Source organism: Quercus suber, unplaced genomic scaffold, assembly GCF_002906115.3.
Source record: "Quercus suber isolate HL8 unplaced genomic scaffold, Cork oak 2.0 scaffold_301, whole genome shotgun sequence".
Lineage (NCBI taxonomy): Eukaryota > Viridiplantae > Streptophyta > Magnoliopsida > Fagales > Fagaceae > Quercus > Quercus suber.
The window spans coordinates 402,591-426,490 of NW_027069757.1; the positions used below are offsets into that span (position 1 = coordinate 402,591).

Sequence of the window (23,900 nt, forward strand, 5' to 3'; positions counted from 1 at the left end):
TCTGACTTAACCTTCGGAGGGCATTTACCGGCACCACATCGATGCTCTTTGATAGGTTTTCTTTTTTGTATTGTGTAGGTTTACGTTTGAGCGCGAAGGTATCGTGTGACTCACTGGTGAATTTCTCAGCTTCATCACAGATTAAATTTCACATCCTAAAGTATTCTAAAAAGTGTAGAAATTAGGTAGGTTTCTCAATTTTTTTTTAATTAAATTCAAATACTTGGTTATATTAACCAATAGGAAACAAAGAGTGTTATCTTTTTTAAGTACAATTAAATTCAAAACAACTAAATATTTAATTTCAAATTTCAATTGGAGAATCTAATGTACTACACCTAAGTTACTCTCTAAGTTATTCTCAAAAAAAAAAAAAAAAGTTACTCTCTAAGTTTTATCATTCCTTGGTTTCTTTGCTTGAAAAAATATTTTATTACCATCAAAAGAAAAATACAATATTCTCCGGTCCAACTCAGCCCCACCTAGGCTGTTCTTTCTTACTACTAATATTAACAAAATGAGAAGGACCGAGTCCATATATCAACAAATTAAATAGACATGACATGAGTTTGATAGAGACCACTTTGCCATGACATGAGAAGCTTCATTTGCATTCCTATACACCCACATAAACTCCAGCTATTCAAAACTTGCTGAGATTAATTTGACTTAATCAACAATTCTTGAAATCAACCTCCATTATCATCTTCATAATTTGCATTTGGCTTGCTAGTTGCACAGCCCATAGAAAATTTTTGGCTTCCGCTTCAATAGGGACCTTAGTATTCACTTTTTTTAAGCAGGTGAAAACCAATTTCTCTCCCCATTCTTTCCTTTAGCTAGCACTACTACATGTGAGTGCTCTGTCCCAATAGGTACATACAATTTATCTTTAATTGAACTTGGGCTGGTTTTTGTCTCATGAAATGTGTTTCATTTTATGTTTCATCAGTATGACTTGTATTACATTTGTCTTAGATGATTTTCTTTGCTTTGTATTCATTCAAGAAAATTTATTTTTATTAGTTTATTGGCCTTCAAAAATAGGAGGATAAAAGTATAACTAAACTTAATAAAAGTATTCTCTTAAAAAAAAAAAAAAAAAACTTAATAAAAGTAGATTTTTCAAGAATTGTACATAAGTCAAATCAATAGGTGCTTGGTATTTGAGTATTTGTGAACCTTTCATTCTTTGGTTTGAATTAGAGATAAATTTCTTTGTCGATGTTGTGTAATGTAGAGAAAAATTTTATGTTTGTTTTAGGTGCGGTCTTTAATCTTTGAATTTGATAGAATATATGGGTGTATTTGAGATTTGGGGTTGTGAATGTCTCTACATCATAAATGTACCTTCCAAATTTGTTAGTGAATTCATCATTTGTTATTGGTGAACATAGGCTATTGCTAAACAACATAAAGCCTTGAAATAACTAGTCAACCCCAATCGAGAAAACTTGTAGAGTCCATCTCAATTCCATAAACAAAACACCTTATTTGCATCTCCCTAAACAAGAAAAGATCAAGAGATGCAAAACAAAAATTGGAAACATAAAATGCCATTACAATCTGGTTTCATGGTTTTTTTTAATAGATCTCGTACAGATTGTTTATAATGATATATTGGTTTCCTGCCACGATTATATCCCTTCTGATTTTTCTACCCCCACTTAAAAAAAAAAAAAAAAAAAAAAAAAAAATTAGAGCCAGATCGATTACTCTCGTCTCTTTATATATATGCAATTGTTCTTTTCTTCTCTCTCTCTCTCTCTCTCTCTCTCTCTCTCTCTCTCTCTCTCTCTTTTTTTTTTTTTTTTTTTTTTTTTTGTGGGGGTAGAAAAATCAAAGGGTGTNTTTTGCCTACATGTGGTTTAAAAATTTGCACTTTATCCACCTGAGGTAAGTTTCATTTGCCTTGGCACTTTACTCACTTAAGGTAAGTTCTATTTGCCTCCCATTACCTATTTCTGTTAAAAACATAAGTAAATTTATATTTTTACTACTCTTTTATATCTCTCTCCTCTCAAAACATTAAAAAAAAAAAAAAAAAAAAACTAAAAATTCAATAAAAAAAGAAGATCTAAAAATTATATTTGAAAATTTTACCTCAATTGGTCAATATATGGCTATTGCTGGACGGAAGGGTCACCTGGCCTTCGTAGATATGAAGAATATGATCCCAAGTAGAGAACTTCAGGTTTGCCCAGGTCCTAACAAGTTGAGTTGGCCCTATAGGAGATCCAACTAGATAGATGAAACCTCTTAATTAGTCACATATGAATAATGGGATTATCTATTTGTTAACAATTTCTCCTTTTGCAATTTTAAGAGTATCAAAATATGAGTGTTGAATGGCCTATACATGTTGTAAAGTAAATAAGTGCAGGATGATGATTGAATTTTCCAGCCTAACCATCATACGGCTAACTGGCTAAGGCACTCGACTCTATCTCTAATGCCTTATCTTATCACAATCTGTATAGCCCTTTAAATTTGTATTTTGGATTGAACATGATCTGCCAGTTATCACAACTGACTGCATTTTTGTGTTTCAGATAGATTAGAATCTCTGGTGTGCTTATCCTTAACGCATGTAATTAAGGAAATGATGTTGCGGTCTTTATATGAGTGGATGACCATGTTAATTACCAAAAAAAGAAAAGAAAAGAGAGGATGAATTTGTTAGCCAGCATCTTTTGTCTTCTTTTTAAATTTTTACAAAACTTAATTTTTAGATTTTGTTTTCTCTTAATTTTTTAGTTTTTATGTTTTAAGATGAGAGATATAAAATGGTAGCAAAAATATAAATTTATCCCTATTTTTAATAAAAGTGGATAACTGGAAATAAACATATCTTACATCAGATGGTTAAAGTGCTAATTTTTAAACCACAGATAAGTAAAGTATTTTTTGGGTAAATCACAGGTAAACAAAATGTAATTTCTCATTCTTTTTATTTTAAAGATAATTACAATATACTGCTAATTTCGCAGTTTAAAATCTTTCCCCTACAATTCTGCTACAAAGTACTCATAATTCATGTCATACTAATAAATACATAAGGCATAGAATAAAACACGTTTAATGGCACAAGATATTTTGCTTGGACTAATTGCAGTTGCAAATTTTCAATATTTGACTTTGAAATACATAGAGCTATTTAATGGCACAAAGTATTTTGCATTGGACTTTCGTTTAATATCAAGAATGTGAAGATTCCGTTTCATCAATCTGTAAATGCGAAGATATAGTTTGCTTGGACTTTGCAGTTGCAAATTCGCAATTGACTTTGAAATACATAGAGCTTGTTTTTCGTTTTACGTTTCTTCATTCTAGGTCCCAATAAAAAGCTTCATTTGAAAACACATCCAATTAAGGTTGCTTCTAATTCTTAACATTTACACATCCTCCACGATTACATGACATAATGCATTACGTTTCCTAGTTTGTTGTTTACGTTATTCCATTTCCACAGGAACATTCCACGCGTTCCACGCTTCTTTATTGATAAATCATAAATCCATCAAAGAAAGTTTCTCGAAGCAACAAATTCTTTATTATTTTCCGGGATTTCGAAGCTTCTCTCTCTGCTTAAAAGTCTGAGACAGGTTTGGTTAAAACTTAAAATACACCGATTTTTGTTACCATCTGTGATCTAAAGTAGATTCTAAACGACAAAATATAGCATCCATTTTCCATATATAGACTCTCAATTTCCTATAACCCAAAAACTAAAAAGAATAACTATTTATAGTCTCTCATTTTCTCGGGAAAATATTCAATTTTTTTTTTTTTTTTTTTTTTTTTTTTAATGTTTTGAGAGGAGAGAGATATAAAAGAGTAGTAAAAATATAAATTTACTTATGTTTTTAACAGAAATAGGTAATGGGAGGCAAATAGAACTTACCTTAAGTGAGTAAAGTGCCAAGGCAAATGAAACTTACCTCAGGTGGATAAAGTGCAAATTTTTAAACCACATGTAGGCAAAATATTTTTTGGGCAAACTATATGTGGACAAAGTATAATTTCCCCTAAAAAGTATGACATAAAATATTTTCTTTTGTGAAGTACAACTAAACTTACAAAACAATTTTTTCTTTAAAAAAAACAATTACGAAACAATTTATAATGAAAAAGTAAAATTGATGAATTCCTTCTATTTCTTTTTCTCGAATTTGGGTAGACATAAGATGGTCGACATAGATGAAAGTCTCATCCATCCATATCATCAACCACTCATTTTCTTCCCTTGAATCAATTAAAGAAGGAAACCAAACCACTTTTCCACCCAATTCCTCCATAATCTTTCCAGTCCTTCTCATTTAAACCACTATAGCATAAAAAAATAGCCATACATTTGGAAATTTTGCTAAAGAGATTTTGGTACTCTTGAAGTTAATATATATATATATATATATATTTATAATACAATAGTTGAAGGTGGGCAAATTTGAACACTTAATATCTTTATTTGTAAATAACAAAGAGATACCAAATAGTTGAATTATGAGACTTTGACCATTGATAAATAATTTTAAAATGATGAACTGACTTAACTGCCATGTTTATAAATTTATACTCTCATAAATAAAAGAAGAAGCCATGTTTATTTTTAAAATGACACTTGACATCTGCCCATCTCGAGAGAAATATAGATATATCAACAATATAAACATAAACATAAACATAAAATTGGCCAGACTAATTTAAGTATGACTAATAAAATAAAGTCCTCTCTAGGACTAGCTTTCTTTGAAGCCTTAGAACCTTTAATTTTGAGAGAGTTTTGTCTAAGTCCCCTATTAGGCTTTCGCTAGCAGGATGATGTGATTTGTGAGAGGTGTAGCTGAGATTTTTTTTATTGTTGTTTGTCGACACATGTTACATTAAGAATGATATAATAAAAAGTAAATACTAAAATAGAGAATAAAATTAAAATAATAAAAATTACTTCAAGTTATATAATGAAAAACACATTGTGTAAAACTAATTTGTTTTTAAATATATATATATAATTTAAAACAAATAATGAAAACCATTTCAGATTTATTGAAATTTATAATTGAGTTTTAAATGGAGTAGTATTTCAATTCTTTAAAAACTTTGGTACTAGAGTTTCACTCAAAGTTAATAGTTTTAGTATACTAATGAGTCATGTGGCAATAAACATGTGAGACCCAAATTTTATTACTTAAAAAAAAAAAAATTATTGGGTAGATTATTAAAATAATATAAAATAAATTATAAACATTTTTTAAACACCTAGAAACTTTTGGTTAATAGAATTTTCATTTGAGTAGCATTTTTAAACTTTTAGAAATTTTTGACAATAAAATTTTACTTTGATTTTTTAATAAAATTCCTAACATTAAAGAAAAGACATCTAAACGAATACATACAAAACAATTAATGATATTTGGACCGCCTAGTCTCTCAAGTCTCGACTCTCCATGAGGGTCAAGTTCAAGTAGTGGATTTAATTCCAAATAACAAGTGAAGTAGTGTTTATTAATGAAAGGAAAAAGAATTTGATTTCCCGGAATGTAGCCTAGAACTGGTTGTCTTTCAAGTTTCTAAAAATATAATAGGAGGTTAAGCATGCATTGTACACAATAAAATGCAGACATATGTCCAGAATATAAAAATAGGAAAAACTAAGATAGGCATAACGTAACCACATTCTTATCAATGCACTGGACAAAAACTATGTCAGGCATAACGTAACCACATTCTTATCAATGCACTGGACAAAAACTATGTCCCCATATAGGGAGGTTACTACCCAAGGACAGAAATTAAAAATAGGAAAAACAAAGATCAAGACATGCATGCAAGAGAAGTAACTTAAAATCTTAATTATACATAATAATTATTAATAAATATATGTTGGATATCTATATCAAATCCGTGAACATGCCCCCATATATGAAACTCCCAAAAATGAAATTAAATTAACCTCTTTTTCTTTGTGTGTTTTTTTTTTTTTTTTTAATTTCATTTTGGGAGTTTAATAACGCACAAATTAAGAACAGAACAAAAGGAATGCTTTTTTTTTTTCCTTCAAAAAGTGCATATTTATCAATATGCACGCTTGGTCTTATGGTTGGTCTTGTGGTACTTGTGTTTGATCCAATGAAGACCCAGAGAGGCTCCCCCTTTAACTTTCTTCATAGTTATGGAGAGCTTAGCTGACAGCTTCTTCGATTTAGCCTTTGCAACGACGCGGTGGCTCCTCTTGGTCCCAGCAGCAGCTAGACGTGCTTTAACATTGCCGTTCTCCCATAGATCAGCCCACAAGTTTTCATACGAGTTATTTGATTCCATCCCCTCCCTCCTCCAGCAAAAGTAGACAAGTTTTCTTAATAGAGAGAGGGAGAGACTATTTCTTTTTTTAGGGTTTCTTACCAGTTACCCCTTTGTCTTTCTTTGGGGTAGGTTTTGGCTGTGGATGGTGGGTTCATTTATATATTTTGATGGCTAAAAAACTGGTTAGAGAAGTTTCTTAAAACAACAAATTGTAAGCGGAGCCTTCTCTTAAAAACAAAAGGCAACAAACTAACAGGAAGATGTTATTTGTAGGTGTTTTTTACACCCATTATTTTATACCTATTTTTAAATTTATAGAGATGACAACTGCATGTGGTATTGACGATTTAAATGAAAGGTGTATAATATAATGATGTTTGTTCAAAAGGTATACAAATAATATGAATTGTGAAATAAACAAATTTTCAGCTAAAAAGAAAGTTAAAAATAAAAATAAAAATGAAATTTTAGATGCATGCAAAGTTCCATCAAACATGATGAAATTACATCAAGTACATTTAAAAAAAAAAAAATTCTTTTTCATAACTTTTTAATGTTACAAATTATGACCGGTATATGAAAAGTATTTTTACAACCTATTTTACAACTTGAAAATGTGACAAATTATGACCGATATGAGAAGTATGTTTACACCCCCATTGATTTAATTTAACATAGCCAAGCAAATTAAATTCATTACTTTAATGGATTATGATAAACAATGAATTCAAGTTAATTAGGCACAACAAAAAATTACAATATAAAGTAAAGGGCATGCAAAGTAAGGAACACTATGATTTGTTGACGACGCAAGGGTATTACCTATCTTGAGGAAAATTTTACTACTTAGAATTGAAATGTACAATTGAATTAACCTTATTAACTTACAACATGAACCGATATTATTCCAAGCAACTTGGACTCTTCTATCATTTAATTTTATACACGAACTCTGTCCATGACTTGACTTCGAGAATCATCTTGAAGGTTTTTTCACAATAATTGACTATGGTGGTTTTGTGGCTTAAGCATTCAATCTTCAATGGTAGCATTAGATTAACTTTCTTATCTCCAGTACGGTGATAATACAAAAAGAACTAGGTTTTAATTTGAATTTTTTTGCCACAACATTGGTTTTCTCTCCTTTGTTTTATTCTATTATAATTGCTCCTTATATACTTTTTTATGTATGGCACAAATTCCCACTTGATAACTGATTTGATGGGCCTTCAAGAGAATTAGAATTCCCAATTATTTTCTAATAAAGACTTGATCAAGAGGCGATCAACATGCATTTCTCGATTGATCTAGATGTATCATGTAATTGAAATTTCAGAGACTTCAATGACTTGAGCCAAGTCTTGAATTTTCACAAACACTTGAATTTTTAACATCACGACATAAATAATCATTACATTGTCATGAATTTACTAACACTAACCTAATATTGTAAAATATTATTTTCATACACACTCATAATTGGCATTATTTTTATTGCATGCCAATCATAACATGCCATTTTAATAATTGTAAACGAATTTTTGACAATTGAGTCATTAAAAGTAGCAACCATTCTTTAATACGGCTTGATGACTCCAAATTATAAATATATATACTGCCAAAGAAAGCTATCCATTGTAGTAGAAAAAACAGAAATAAGTTCCAAAATTGAGCACCAACTTTTCCTACAAGGATGTGATCTTTGATGAGTGTGAACTCGTCAGTACTGTTCGTCGGACGGAGATGATTCTTCAGCCTTTGAAGATGGTCACCGGTGTGGTGCCTGCCACAACGCCTCCGATGCCAAAGTCAGTATAAGAAGTTCTCTAAGAAATGAACAAGGTAGTTGGAAAGAATGAAAAAGATCTCTTAGTGTTTTCGTGTGCATGTACCTGGTCCTTAGCAATGTGGGAGACTTATATATGGTCTTATGGCTTCTAGCCATTGGGGTAGTTATGGAGGTCTTAATGCTCCTTTTGGTAACGTCTGGGGCTGCTTTAATGTGCCATCACTGTCCTTCAACGGATTGTACAGTTGTCCATGTAACCGTTTTGGGTTTGATTGCCTGCATTGAATGGTCTGGATATCTTCGTCAGTAAAGCATATAATTGACTCACCTAGCCAGAGTTTGGATTCGTCCGCATCGATGGGATCGTCCGTGTGTACATGAGCTCGTCATACTCGTCAGTTGCCCCCCGATTCTGTGATCGTCATTAAAATGACGATTATAGAATGTGAGGAGTCTTTTACAGCTCACGAATGTCGTTTGGGACTTCGATCTGCATTAAATGCAAAGCGGCGGCGTTTCGCAAATCGTGGCACACGTGGCACGCGCTGGTGGGTGGAGTTAATGCTTTGATTTGGTGGGACTCTTGGGCTTCCCGCTGTTTTTTTCAGTTTTCCAAAGACTTAGTTTAAAACCTCTTCTTGTTCACATTTTTCAAAAATACTTCAATCATTTGCTTTGATCATCCTCTCCGGCGACTTCTCTCTGCAACCTCTCTGCGAACTAGCAACCGGTGTAGTGGTGCTCCCTCTTCTAATCGCTTCCTTAAGGTACGCCCATTCTCCTGTGTCACTCTTCCTCGCCATGCCATGGCATCGCATCTGATTTTTTTTTTTTTTTTTCTTCTTTGTTCTAAATTCCATGGGGGTTTAGTTTGCTGTTGTGTCTTTTGGTTTTCATGCTTAGTAGCTCTGAGGTTAGGGTAGCTTGCCCCTCAATTTCATTCCTTTTTGCTCGCTTAGGAGGGTTTTTGGGGGTTTCCTCTAATATTGAGGATTTTGTTTTTGAGGGCAACTGTCTGAGTGTTGCTTTGGCCGATCTGTTGCCTTTGCTTCGTCAGTCTTTAGATTGGTTTGTGAACGAGGTTGGAGTGCGAGTAGGTATGTCTGAAGTTAGATCGAGCGAGCTTGAAACTGGGTTGTCGTCCAGCGGCGGCCCAGCGGAGGGAGATACCGTCGTCTCTGGCTCTCGAGAGGTTAGGGCTTTTTATGCCCTGGGAGAGGAGTGTGGGCTAGATGCTGACACGTTGGCGAGGTTTAGAGATAGATTCCAGTTTCCTGATCGAGTTAGGGTTCGTCTGCCCAGTGTGGAAGACCGGGCGTGTCACTTCTTCCCAGGTGAGGTATGCTTTTACGAGGCTGCCTTCATTTGTGGGCTGAGGTTTCCCGTCCATCCTTTCCTGATGGAGTTGTTAGATCACTTTGATATCGCTCCAAGGCAACTTATGCCCAACTCGTGGAGAATTTTAATCAGCTGTATGGGGATATGGCTGGCAGCTAATGACGGGGATATGATTAGGGTTGACGAACTGGTGTATTTGTACCGTTTGAAAGCGTCAAAGGAGCATGGGTATTATGAACTAGTGCCTTGGGAGAGAGGGACTAGGATTGTCAAAAAATTACCTTCATCATTCAAGTATTAGAAGTCCAGATTCTTCTATGTGTCTGGGGACGATTTTGAGACGCTCTCAGGCGAGGTTTGGGGTGATCTCCCGGTGTTACGTCGTCGGTGGGAAACCCCGACTTTAGGTGCGTCAATATTTCTTCTTCGTTTCTTGAATTCTGTCGTGCTTACAATTACGACCCCTAACACCCTCCCTTTTTTTTTTTTTTTTTTTATTATTATTATTATTAGTCAAGAGACGACAAAAGTTTAAGAGCAGGTATAGAGAACGTGTGCAGAAGGCCATCAAGTACGCGCAGACGATCGAGAGCTGGGACGATCTCGTCGATCCCAGAACTCTTGCATTCTACTGTCTCGGGCCTGAGCCCTCTGCCTTTGTTTTAAAAAATATTGACATAGAAGGAAAAAAGAGTAAGTTCTAGCTTCGTCAGTACTGACCTTTTCTTTTCTTGTACTTTTCTTCGGGGCTAATGTTTTTCCTTTGACAGAGATGACGTCGAAATTCAACAAAGATATGTATGCGAAGATGAGGGCCAAGAAAGACGAGCCCTTGTCCAACATAGGAAAAAAGACCGTGCGTGTCATAGGGAGGGGTCTCTCTGCCACTCCGCCAGCTTCAGTCACTCCCCTCGTCTCTGGCACCGAGATGACGAGGACAGCTTCTCCGTCTACTTCAGTGGAGGAGCTTCCCACACCAGTCTCCAAGAGGCCACGCCTGACGGGGAAAGAGAAAGAGAAAGAGGACGTTAGTCGCTCAACCATCTGGGGTGATGAGAAGCTGGCAGTTGAACGGGCCCACAGCATTGTGACGGCTGATGACTTGAAGGCTTTCTCTGGGGTCTCCTTGAATACAGTCGCTGCTGGCCACGTTCATAAGCTGGTTCAGGTGAAGTGCTTTTGACTTCTTTCGTGAGCAACCCTCTCTTTTTTTTTCTTTTTTTTTTTTTACTGAAGAATTGGTACTTCTTTTCAGGTTCTAGGAGAGAGCCTACACATTGCTTCTGAGTATCTTACTCAAGAGGCAAAGGTGGCATCCTTGACTTCTAGGGTGGAGGCGTTGGAGGCGGAAAATTCGGGTTTGAAGAAGGAGCTCATCGAGTCCATGGGCACGGCGAATACCCTGAGAGAGCAAACAAAGAAACTTACAGACTATCTTAGGGTGGAGCGTCAGCTGAACATCGAGAAAGACAAGCAAATTGTAGCCACCAAAGAGAGCCTCAAGACCATTGCAGCGAGATCAGTAGCGGCTTTCCAGACCACTGACGAGTACAACACTGTGCTCTTCAGTTGGTACTTCAAGGGCTTCGAGCTTCTGAGGAGATACCTCGTCAAACACCCTTCAGGAGTAAACATGGAGGCGCTTGATCTGGAAGAGGTGGATCAAGAAATGGTGGCTGACAAGGCTGTTCAATCGTCTGCCACCGAGACTGAGGCTCCAGCTGACGCTCCTGATGATGCCGCTCCTGCCGAGGATGCCCCTGCCGACGACTCGGCTGGACGAATTTGATACTTAGCAGAAAAAATTTCTTTTTGTGGTGCCCGTCATGTTTTGGGCTTTTTCTTTTTCTTTTTTGTAAATCTATTTGCTAAGCAATCTTATTTATTTTGAGGACAACATTTTTAGCCTAGCGTTTATGGGCTTTTAGTTGTAGAAACAATGGTTATTGGCCTGCTAGCTTCTGGCTTTTAATTTTATTTCTTTGGCACTTACTTGTACTTGTGATTGCATGTCCTTCTTCTTTTTTGTTTGATGCATGTTAGTAGCTTGTATCCGTCTAGGCGAGATTTTATCACTTAGCCATTTTTGGCTTTTTAGTGATCTTCGTCGGTAAATTATTTTCGTTTAAGCGGAAGTTTTGTTGCTTAGCCGCTTTTTGGCTCTTTAATCACTAAGTGATATTCGTTAGTAACTTACATCAGTCTAGGCGGAATCTTGTCACTTAGCCGTTTTTTGGCTTTTTAATCACTACGTGTTATTCGTTAGTAACTTACATCCGTCTGGGCGGAATCTTGTTACTTAACCGCTTTTTGGCTTTCTAATCACCAAGTTATCTTCGTCAGTAACTTACATCTGTCTAGGCGGAATCTTGTTACTTAGCCACTTTTTGGCTTTTTAATCACCAAGTTATCTTCGTCAGTAACTTACATCCATCTAGGCGGAATCTTGTTACTTAGCCGCTTTTGGCTTTTTAATCACCAAGTTATCTTCGTCAGTAACTTACATCCGTCTAGGCGGAATCTTGTTACTTAGACCTTTTTGGCTTTCGTTAGTTGCTTCAGGCATATCTATACACAAATATAGGCTGAATAATTTATTTATTGATCGCAAATGATGAATACATCTTTCCATTACATCTAATGATGGTATTTCTTCAAGTGTTCAATGTTCCACGGTCTTGGGAGTTTTTGTCCGTCTAGGGTCTCCAGGTGGTAGCTACCTTGTCTGGAGTAGTGAATGACTTTGTATGGCCCCTCCCACGTGGGGCCGAGCTTTCCTTGAGTTGGGTCTTTGGTTGCCTGTGTTACTTTGGTAGGACGAGGTCCCCTATGTTGAGTCTCCTGAGCTTCACCCTTCTGTTGTAGTAGTCTGTCATTTTTCTCTGGTATTTCGTCATCTTGCTAAATGCTTTGTCTCGTACTTCGTCAAGGCAGTCTAGGTCGACTCGCAGTAGGTCGTCATTTTCTCCTTCATTGAACGCTTCTCTCCTAGTGCTGGTTATTCCCACTTCGACAGGGATCACTGCTTCGGTACCGTAGGTGAGCCTGAAGGGGGTTTCTCCCGTTGGGGTTCTAGCCGTGGTTCTGTAGGCCCACAAGACGTTGGGCAGTTCTTCTGGCCAGGCACCCTTCGCATCGTCCAGCTTGGTCTTTATAATTTTGAGTAACGTGCGGTTCGTCACTTCCGTCTGTCCATTCGCTTGTGGGTGGCCTGGTGATGAAAATTGGTTCTTGATGCCTAGGCCTGAGCAGAAGTCTCTGAAACCTTGGCAGTCGAACTGTCGTCCGTTGTCCGATATGATCGTCCGTGGAATCCTGAACCTGCAAACTATATTCCTCCATACGAACCCCTGGATTCTGGCCTCGGTGATGGTTGCCAGTGCCTCTGCTTCAACCCATTTAGTGAAATAGTTAATAGCAACTAGTAAGAATTTTACCTGACCTTTGCCTTGGGGTAGTGGGCCAACGATGTCAATTCCCCATTGCATGAACGACCATGGAGATGTTATCGTCGTCAGCTTTTCTGATGGGAGCCGTTGAACGTTCCCGAACCTTTGACATTTATCGCATTTCTTGACGAACCATGCTGAGTCATCTTGCATGGTCGGCCAAAAGTAACCTGCTCGCATAATTTTTCTTACCAGGAATTTTGGGCCTGCATGATCTCCGCAGATCCCTTCATGGACCTCTCTCAGGACGTATTCGGCCTCTCCTTCGTCAACACACCTCAAGTAGGGCATGGAGAAGCCTCTTTTGTACAAGGTATCATTGAGAATCGTGAATCTGGCAGATCTCTTCTTGATCTTCCTAGCTTCATCTGTGTTTTGGGGCAGATGGCCATCCTGGAGGAAAGACATGATGGGCGTCATCCAGCTATTTGTGCCCTCGACTGCGAATGTTGAAACTTCTTCTATGCTGGGGTTTCTCTGTATCTCCATCATCAAGTCCGTCCTTGATTTTGTCTCTTCCGACGAGGCTATCTTTGAAACTTCGTCCGCAGCCATATTCTGGCTTCTCGGAATCTGGATGAACTCCACTTTTTCGAATTCTTGAGTCAAGCGTTTCATCAACTTGAGGTATTTCTGCATTCTTTCTTCTTTTGCTTCACACTCTCCTCTGATCTGCCCAATTATAAGCTTTGAGTTGTTCTGGACTAGCAGGTTCCTGGCCCCAAGCTCTCTTCCGAGCCTTAAACCTGTCAGAATTCCTTCGTACTCAGCTTTGTTGTTGGTGGCTGGAAATTTCAGCTGGACTCCATATTTCAATGTTTCTCCGTCTCGGGTGGTTATGACGACCCCTACTCATCCTCTTTTTTGGGCAGATGAGCCATCGGTCTGCATCACCCATGTCTCGTCCATGTTGGCAAGGCTCGGCTCGTCTAGGTGGGTAAACTCGGCGATGAAGTCAGCCAGAGCTTGTGCTTTGATGGCCGTCTTGGGGTGGTACTCCACGTCAAATTGGCTGAGTTCAATCGCCCACTGGACCATCCTCCCGACTGCCTCGGGTTTATTCATAGACTTCTTGATGGGTTGGTCCGTCATCACTAAGATTGGGTTTGCCTAGAAGTATTGTCTGAGCTTGCGTGAGGCTACTATCAACGCAAAGGTGATTTTCTCGATCTTTGGATACCTGAATTCAGCTCCTTGAAAAGCTTGGCTGACGTAGTAGACTGGGAGCTGTTTCCTATCTTTTTCTCGTATTAAGGCTGCACTGACGGCTGTAGATGAAACTGCCAGGTATAAGTACAAGTTTTCACCCTCTTTGGACGGGCTTAGGAGTGGTTGATTGCTAAGGTAACGCTTGAGCTCTTGGAAGGCCGCTTCACATTCGTCGGTCCATTCAAAGGCTTGCTTCAGGGTCTTAAAGAATGGTAAGCATTTGTCCGTTGCTCTAGACACGAATCTGTTAAGAGCTGCAATCCGGCCTGTGAGCTTCTGGACTTCCTTGACGGTCTTGGGTGATGCCATATTGAGTATAGCTTGCACCTTCTCAGGATTTGCTTCTATTCATCTCTGAGACACCATGAATCCGAGGAATTTTTCGGAGGCGACCCCAAAAACACACTTACTAGGGTTTAACTTCATTTGGTATTGCTTGAGGGTATCGAATGTCTCTTTGAGGTCGTCCAGATGAGCGAGTTCTTCCTTGCTCTTGACGAGCATATCGTCGACGTACACTTCCATATTCCTGCCTATCTGCTTGACAAACATTTTATTCACCAACCTCTGATACGTCGCTCCTGCGTTCTTCAGTCCAAAGGGCATTACCTTATAGCAGTAGAGCCCCTGGCTGGTGATGAAGGCGGTTTTATCCTGATCCTCGTCAGCCATTTTTATTTGGTTGTACCCTGAGAATGCATCCATGAATGTTAACAACTTGTGCCCGGCCGTAGAATCTACTAGCTGGTTTATTCTGGGAAGAGGGAAACTGTCCTTCGGGCAGGCCTTGTTTAGGTCCGTGAAGTCCACGCACATTCTCCATTTTCCATTTGCTTTCTTTACTAAGACGACGTTTGCCAGCCAGTCTGGATAGTACACCTCCCTGATAAAGCCTGCAGTCAAGAGTTTACTCACCTCGTCAGCAATTGCCTGGTCTCTTTCGGGTGCAAAAGTTCTTCGTCTCTGCTTGATGGGTTTCCTCTCGGGGTCCACATTCAACCTGTGTTGAATAACTTCTGGAGATATGTCTGGCATGTTGTCATGGCTCCAAGCAAAGACGTCCAAGTTCTCCTTGAGAAATTGAATGAGCCTCGTTCTCATCTCAGGACTTAAGATCGTCCCTATTCTGGTTGTTTTCGTCATTTCCCCCTCGATCAACTCCACTACTTCCAGTGCTTCCATCTTTTCTTCCTCTTTCTCTTTCCTCGTCCTTGATAGCAGCCAATGCGTCTTCAGCGTTCATGTACTTTTGCACCTTGAGGAGCATTTCAGCCATCGTCTTTGGGGGGTTCTTCGCGAGTGAGCTGACGAGATCCCTAGACCTTAGACTTGCCTTAAAGGTCGTCAGCTGCACCATATCGTCGGCTTCGTCTACCTCCAGTGTTTCCCTCGTGAAACGTTTTACATACGACCTCAGGGTTTCCTTTTCTCCCTGCCTGATGGTAAGCAAGTGGTCAGCGGTCCTCTTTAGTCGTTGTCCTCCAATAAAGTGACGCAGGAAGGCGTTGCTCAACTGCTCGAACGTATCGATGGACGATGTTGGCAATTTTGTGAACTATTCTCAGGCAGCTCTCCTGAGTGTAGTTGGGAAGGAACGACACAATATTTCATCTGGGGGTTGTTGAAGTTCCAGGGTCGTCTTGAAGGTGTGTAGGTGATCTTGAGGGTCCTTCAGCCCATCGAAAGGCTCGAGCTGAGGTAACCGAAATTTTGACGGCACTGGGCAGTCGAGGACCGCTGTTGTGAATGGTGAATCCGTCGCCCGGACCATCCGATCCACGCTCCGCTCTGTTTTTTCTTTAATGGCATTCCTTAGTTCGTCCATCTCCCTCCTCATCTCCCGAAGAATATCTGAATTTTGCTCGACGGGAGTGTTTGGCCTTCGATGGTCACTTCTTCTGTTGCTATCCCCCTCATCTTCTGTTGCTATCCCCCTCATCTTCCTGATTTCCCGTCTGGGCAAGGTCGTGTTAGATTCCATGGTGTAAAGATCGAACATGGAATCTAACACGACCTTGCCATTATTTATTTTATATATATATATATATATATTTTGAGAGAATCATGACCTTGCCAAATTTAACAAGAAAAATAGAGGTTTGACCCATTTTGAAGCAATTAAATGGTCTTGGGTATGTCACAATTGCGTCTCTCATTAATCATTACCTTGAAACTTCCGTTTGATAGGCTCAATGGAAAATAGGAAATGACCAGTTTCTCAACCTATAACTTCGTTCCACGTGTATGTCAATGGAAGTGTCACAAAGCCAAAGTTAGTTCAGCGGCTTTCCAATCCAAACCTTTGGTTATCGCTATTTCTTTGGTGAATCTTCAGCCTCAAACTTTGATCGTTCCGCGGTCTCTTTCACACACATGCTGAATTGCTAATTACCAAAATAAGTCAAATATTATATCACTCGTTTCAGCGTATTCAACTATTGTACGTAGTATACGGGATTTGCACAACAAATTGTGTGGAGGAATAATAAAGTTTTACATAATTTCTCTACACTTATCATGTTCAATTATTATTTCCGTTCTTCTATATAAAATCAAATGTTATTCTAATAATTTCTCTCAAAATTCAGTGTTGTAAAGACATAGAAATCAAACAGCCCAAGCCCACTTAGAATAGTGAGGTTTGCACAGTACAGCCACGCCCAAATCAATGTATTTGTGAGAGAGTGGATCAAACAAAAAGTGAAGGCTCGACCCGAGGACGAAAACATGGAAGAAAAACTAAAGGATATGAAGTAATATATGAAATATACTTATTACAAACTTGCCTGAGGAGGCAAATAATACTCAAATTGAAACACTGTTCGTGTTCTTCCCTTATGGCTTGTTTGGAAGTTTAGAGAGAGAGGAGAGTAGAGGGGAGTAGAGGGAAGGGGAGTAGTGGGGAGGAGAGTAGAGGAGAATGATTCACCTCCACCTTATTTGGATGTTTTTAAAATTAGTAAGGGGGAATGGAGTAATTAGCCCTTCCCCTTGTGTAATTTTGTTAATATAATAAGGGTAAATTAGGTAATTTACTTGGTCAATAGTTTATGTACTCACCTCCCCCTCATTCTTTAAAAAACTTCCAAATAAGGTAATTGCATTACTCTCCCTCCCTCTACTCTACTCCCCCTCCTTTTTTAAACATCCAAACATGCCATTAATGTTCTTATTCTAACTCTTCCCCCCCTGAGAATTGTGTTTCGATCCCCCTTTTTCTGGAAATTTCTTCTCCCTTATACACTCCCTTCCTTTTTACATCTTGACCTGACCCCCTATCTTTACCTAACTAAATTATCATCATGACACTTGTCCCCTTAAACATTTGCTAAAGGTGGTAGAATGAGCCTCTTAGCTATGTATTACATTGTTCAGGTCACTTCCTCATCAATGCAGCTGATAAAGCTGTTGTCCACAATTTAATGCGGAGGGTAACATGCTACCTCTCGCTGGAAACTTCCCCTACTTTCCATGAATCTCTCTCCTCTGCCTATCCATCTCACTTGTAGCTCCCAAGAGACTTTTGTCTCTTCTCCTCCTCTCCTTGGGTGAATTCCCTCCTTGGGCACATGATGTCTCAATAACAAGACTAACAACTCAGCAATCCCTTCCTCAGTCCTCGGCCCCCCACAAGTATTATAATAAAATCTTTATGAAAAAAAATAGAAACTATATAATATCAACAAAATATAAACAGAGCAAAAGACACAAAGTATGGTATATTTTAGTCCAATTAAATATGTTATATAATTGTATGTGAATACATTTTAGTGCAATCAAATATGGTATAAGTTTCTTAAAAAAAATGGTATATCAAAATGAAGGGTAATTATAGAATGGTCTAAATGTAAAAATAATTCTTGTGGTTTGGCCAATTGCAATAACATCTTTTAGGGGTTTCAATTCTTCCTTGTAACTTCCTTATATTTTCTTATCTATCAAATTGACACTTATAACCAACTTCCATTAGCTTTTATATTCCCAAAAAAAAAAAAAAAAAAATCATGACCATTATGAGACCAGTTGGTAGTGGCTATACTTAGTTTGTAGGTCTTCATAGTCACATGAGTTTTCCATTCATAAGAGCTAATATGATTGAATCATGTAATTTTATCAGGAATTGAGAGACAATGTGGGTAGTTTTTCGAGGGAACTAGGCCTCCTAGAGAAGAATACGGAGAAGGGAAGTCAGAGAGAAGCAATAAGAAAAAAGTATCATATTATTTTTGATGTCCTTTCCAATTAAGATCTATCCCCTTATATATGTGTACTCGTTCATCTCACATAATAGTAAGTCCAATTAATTAAACTCATGATGAAACTCATTATTCATATGAGATAAGAAAGTATGTATTTATTGTATTCTCGAAGCATTTTATAGTTGTACGGATGCAATTTGAGCTCCTAGCCCAAGGGATGGATGAGTTTAGGCCCAAAAAGCCCAATACAATGAATTTCTAAAGAGTGAGTTAGAAATCTAGGCTTTAATGAGTTAGACAACAAGCAAAGTGGATCCAAATGACAAGAAAATGAAGATAGACTGGTTTAATCTAAAGAAAATCGTCCTCGGCACAATCCGGGGAGATCAGTTCTTATATATTTCTTCTCAAGTTTGATTACAAGTTCAACTCTTGATTGTTACAGTGTTTTTCTCTTAATTTCTCAATCACTTTCTCTCAGAGCCTTCCTATTATTTTATACAATCTTCCTCCCTCCATCTCTGCCCTCCACATGTAGATTAGATTGATAGTTTTGATTCTTGTCCCATCAGCACCTTCTTGAAGTCTCTGAGAATAGCTGTGAGACTGAAAACTACTGTTCAGGTATCACTTCCCCATTAATGCGGCCAGAGAGTTAGCTTTAGAGCATTTAATACGGTGGTAGCAACTTTCTCTTAGATATTTCAAAGCTTTCCTCTATCTTATTCCTTCCTAATACTTGTTCTTATCAATGGAGTTGTCTAGAACGTTATTCTTGAAGTCAAACCGCACCATCTAACCTTGGCCTTGGTCACAAGCTCAACCTTCTTAGTCCTCGACGGATCGAAGGGTACATAATCGATTCCACCACAGACGAGTGTCCGAGCCCAAGCAAATGTCCAATCTCGTGCACAGCCACAGACTCGAGATCGATCGCCGAGCTCGACGTGGCCTTCGTGACGTCGCCTGAGACAACCCAGGTTTCGGCGCCGTCTAAATGGAACCGACCGTTCGGCGGCGAAAACGCGTGGGCCAGTGTTCCTAAGACCCCGTCGAACGGTTCTCCATCGCCGTGGTCTCCGTTGTAAAACCCAATCTTAATGTCCGCTGAGTACGCCGAGGTTGTCATCGTGAACGTCAACGGCGTCACCGTAGACCAACGATCGAACGCGCGTGCGAACACGCTCTTGACCTCGTCGGAGAGGTTGTTATCTGGGTTGAACGCGTAGGTTAGGTCGCGCTTGCTTTGAGGCCAGCGAGGTTCGCCGGGAAAAAGCGTGTAGTGAGCGACAGTGTGGAAGCGCGTGGAGGTGTTCGATTTTCCCGAGTTCATGGTCGAGGTGCCGTTGACGATGTCGGCGACGCCGCACCTGGGTCTTACGATTTGCTGTACGGTGAAATCGTCGAGCTCGCCGGTGACGTTAAGGTTGAAGTTTTTCTGGTAAGTCTCGAGAGCTGACTTGAGTGATTCGTCGAAGTCTTCGGTGAAGTTCGACGTGTTGTCGATGTAACCGAAGTACTGGAAGTACTTCTTGAGCTTGGACAAGCCGTCGACTTTTTCGCCGGCGTGGCAGCCGGAGAGGTTGCGGAACGAGTCCCAGTTGCATTGAGTCGAGTTCAGCCATGGCGGAATTGAAGTAACATTGGGAAAGAAGTGAGCTGAAATTGGAATTGGAGTATACAAAAGCGAAAGAGAAAGCACCAACAATGCTAAGTAGATCAATCTCATGGTTTTTATTTACTTGTTATTTACAGAAAAAAAAAAAAAAAGTAGAATTTGGGGTTTTTATAAGATAGAGAGTTTTTTTTTTTTTTTTGAGAATTTATAAGATAGAGATATGATTCTTGTTGTTGTTGTTGTTTTTGTTGGGGGCGGCTTGGTTGCGTGGGCGTTGAAAAGTTCATGAACCACAAATTTCAGAGAGGTCATGGTCAATGTATTTAATTTATTGTATAGTATAATATTTCGTGTTGAAACTTTTACTTTGAAGTTTGAAGTATGAACGGCTTTGTGGTAGTTCCGTGGTGTTTCAGCCCAGTCCAAACGGGTACCATATGTGACTTTGTTTTTATATTATATTTGACTTTATTTTTGTGTACTAAGACGTACGTCTGGTTCTAAACGACATCGTTAGGTATCATTTATGTTCCTTTCTAATATATATATATATATATATATATCATTTATGTAGTAAATTTTTTCCTTGATAGTAACATGTATTTTGAAAATTTTTGTGTAAATTAAATAACATATTTTGTTATTATAACTTATATGTAGGGTGCAGTGGATTCAAGTTGGATGGTTATTTTAAACCTAACTTCAGTTTGTCATATTTATAAAGAGCATTTTTAATCATAAATTTTAATTAACAAAAGATGGTATTGTAATTAAATATTTAATTTTGTATATTAAAATAAAAATTATTGTGAAATTTAGTACAAAATCAATTATAGATGATTTTTGAGATGTAAAATAGTTGAGTTTCATTTTGAAAAAACTATTGTAGGGGTGGTAGGCCTAGAAGTACGTGTCTATATGTATATTGGGCCGAGGGCCAATCCGAGGACGGGAAAACACTGTCAGAGGGGCCTATGTTAATGAATGAAGAGGTGAGGTATGGTCATGAGGGTCCAAAAAGTTGTCCGAAGGGGAATGCTTCCTCGGCTGACCAAGGCCAAGGTTAGATGGTGCGNAGATAAAAGATGAAAATGAAACAAACACTATATAAGAATACCATAAAAAAAATGTGTATGCCAACAATCATATATACAAATCACCGTACTAATGTATCACATCCGTATAGCCAGACAAATAAAACAAAAAACAAATCAATGGGCGAATCAAGCCATCACCACATAAATAAATTAAAAAAAAAAAATAAAATAAAATGGTATATTCCTAAAAACTAAAAAAAAAAACTAAAAATCCAAATCCAACGGCCAAAAACGATCTAAGGCCCCACATAGAGCTCGAAATCATGGCCTCACCACCATCACTAGTTTCTCGACTAGCAGACGTCGTGGCCGAACCGTTGTAACTCGGGTTCGCTCCGTACAAGTACTGAATTCCCTCAACGTCATCGGTAGCAAGCTCAACCTTCTTAGTCCTCGACGGATCGAAGGGTACATAATCGATTCCACCACAGACGAGTGTCCGAGCCCAAGCAAATGTCCAATCTCGTGCACAGCCACAGACTCGAGATCGATCGCCGAGCTCGACGTGGCCTTCGTGACGTCGCCTGAGACAACCCAGGTTTCGGCGCCGTCTAAATGGAACCGACCGTTCGGCGGCGAAAACGCGTGGGCCAGTGTTCCTAAGACCCCGTCGAACGGTTCTCCATCGCCGTGGTCTCCGTTGTAAAACCCAATCTTAATGTCCGCTGAGTACGCCGAGGTTGTCATCGTGAACGTCAACGGCGTCACCGTAGACCAACGATCGAACGCGCGTGCGAACACGCTCTTGACCTCGTCGGAGAGGTTGTTATCTGGGTTGAACGCGTAGGTTAGGTCGCGCTTGCTTTGAGGCCAGCGAGGTTCGCCGGGAAAAAGCGTGTAGTGAGCGACAGTGTGGAAGCGCGTGGAGGTGTTCGATTTTCCCGAGTTCATGGTCGAGGTGCCGTTGACGATGTCGGCGACGCCGCACCTGGGTCTTACGATTTGCTGTACGGTGAAATCGTCGAGCTCGCCGGTGACGTTAAGGTTGAAGTTTTTCTGGTAAGTCTCGAGAGCTGACTTGAGTGATTCGTCGAAGTCTTCGGTGAAGTTCGACGTGTTGTCGATGTAACCGAAGTACTGGAAGTACTTCTTGAGCTTGGACAAGCCGTCGACTTTTTCGCCGGCGTGGCAGCCGGAGAGGTTGCGGAACGAGTCCCAGTTGCAATTGATAAATTTTAGTTGAATTCGGCAGCATAATTTGGGTTTATATAGTGTTAAGGATACAAAATATTTGAAGTTATTTAGGTGATTTGGAGGGTTCTTGAAGTAACACAGGCTACACTACAATGATTCACACAAAAAAAGAAGAAGAAGACTTAGAGCACAATGTTTTGGACTTTTCCCGTTTGGTTGAGTTAAATCAAGTTCAACTTTTTGAATTTTTTGCGTACAAAGATTTTTCATTTTGTTGATGATGTTTGTGTTCCTTATTAGATACACTGTTCAAGATATTTGTTTTGGGAAATGTCTAGTGCACAACTGTTGATGCCCACATAGTACACACACTCTTCGAAAATAAGAAAATTTGTAACTTCAAATCAGTATTTTATAATTTTCTTCAAATGAAACTTGACTATTTTAAATCTTAAAAATAACCTATAATTGATTTTGGACTAAATTTCACAATTATTTTTTACTTTAATATACAAAATTAGAGATTTAATTAGAATTTCATCTTCCGTCTATTAACATTCATGGTTAAAAATGAGTTATAATAACAAATTTTGTTAGTCAATTTACATAAAATTTCCAAAAAATATTGTACAATCAGGGAAAGAAATCTACTACATAAATGATATCTAACGGCGTCGTTTAGAACCAGTCGTACATCGTAGTACACAAAAATAAAGTCACATATATCACCACAAAACAACCGCGAAACTATTCAAAGTAAAAGTTCCAACGTGAATTATACTATACAATCTATAATCAATCAATTAATATTGATGTGAAACTTTCTGGGTCCTACGCATGGCAAAGTATCCATAAGGTGACGGAAATTTTTTAAAGGGGTTCAATTTGGTGTATTAGAGTATCTACGGTCGAAAATCTCATCTCATCTTATTTTACCATCTTAAAAAATTACTTTATCAAATTTTTTTTTTTTTGAAACCAAGACGATAGAATTGCATTTATATGGTAAAGAAATACATACAAGGGTGGGCCCATGGAGCAGCCCAAAGTAGAAATGGCTACAGTAAATTATACAATCATAACGCATGCAAACACATTGAACCAAAACGTAGGATCCTAGTCCTGTCCCTGTGTGTCCATGAACCTCTGATACTCTTCAAGCAGTCCACACGCCATGTCTGCTATCACCTTTGGGTGAGTTTGGTAGTGTTGGAAATAAAACTTGTTCCTCGCGGCCCATATCGCCCATGCTGTGACTGCCCATTTCTCCAATTCCTGCTGACTGAGCGTGCTTCGCATTTGCCGAAATAAAAGGAAGAAATCACTGACAGCGTTGCTGCACTTTTGGGTTCGGCCTCTGAACAGAGCCCACACATTTTGAGCAAAGGGGCATTCACAACACCACAAAAAAAAAAAAAAAAAACAAAACAAAACAAAAAACCCACGGTCAAAAACTAGACCCACCACCGCCAAAGCTCGAAGGAAGTAGATTCGCTTTTGGAAAGCTTGAAGGAAGTTGATTTTGTTGACTCATGCAGAGAAGGAAAAATGAAAGAGAGAGAGAGAGTTGCCGGAGAAGGAAAAACGCGAAGACCCACCACCGCCGATCTCGCCGATCTAGAAACCCACTATGCCGATCTAGAGAGTTGGCGGAGAAGGAAATGAGAAGAATCAGAGAGTTGCCGTAAAGTGAAGGTAATGAGAAGAATCAAAGAGCATGAAGAAGAAAGAGCAGAATGAAAGAGAGAAAAGGAAGAAAGAGAA

At 38.7% G+C, this 23,900-nt stretch overlaps 1 protein-coding gene and 1 pseudogene across 1 annotated transcript; both read right to left on the bottom strand.

Moving 5' to 3' along the window:
* Positions 1 to 19,048: 19,048 nt before the first annotated feature.
* LOC112008594 (metalloendoproteinase 2-MMP) lies at positions 19,049 to 20,226 on the bottom strand. The gene is given in 2 exon segments (XM_024040932.2): positions 19,049 to 19,128; positions 19,131 to 20,226. Coding segments are annotated over 2 exon segments (966 nt in total). The 5' UTR covers positions 20,017 to 20,226.
* A 765-nt stretch (positions 20,227 to 20,991) lies between these two features.
* LOC136071307 (metalloendoproteinase 2-MMP-like) lies at positions 20,992 to 23,435 on the bottom strand (annotated as a pseudogene).
* Positions 23,436 to 23,900: the final 465 nt, after the last annotated feature.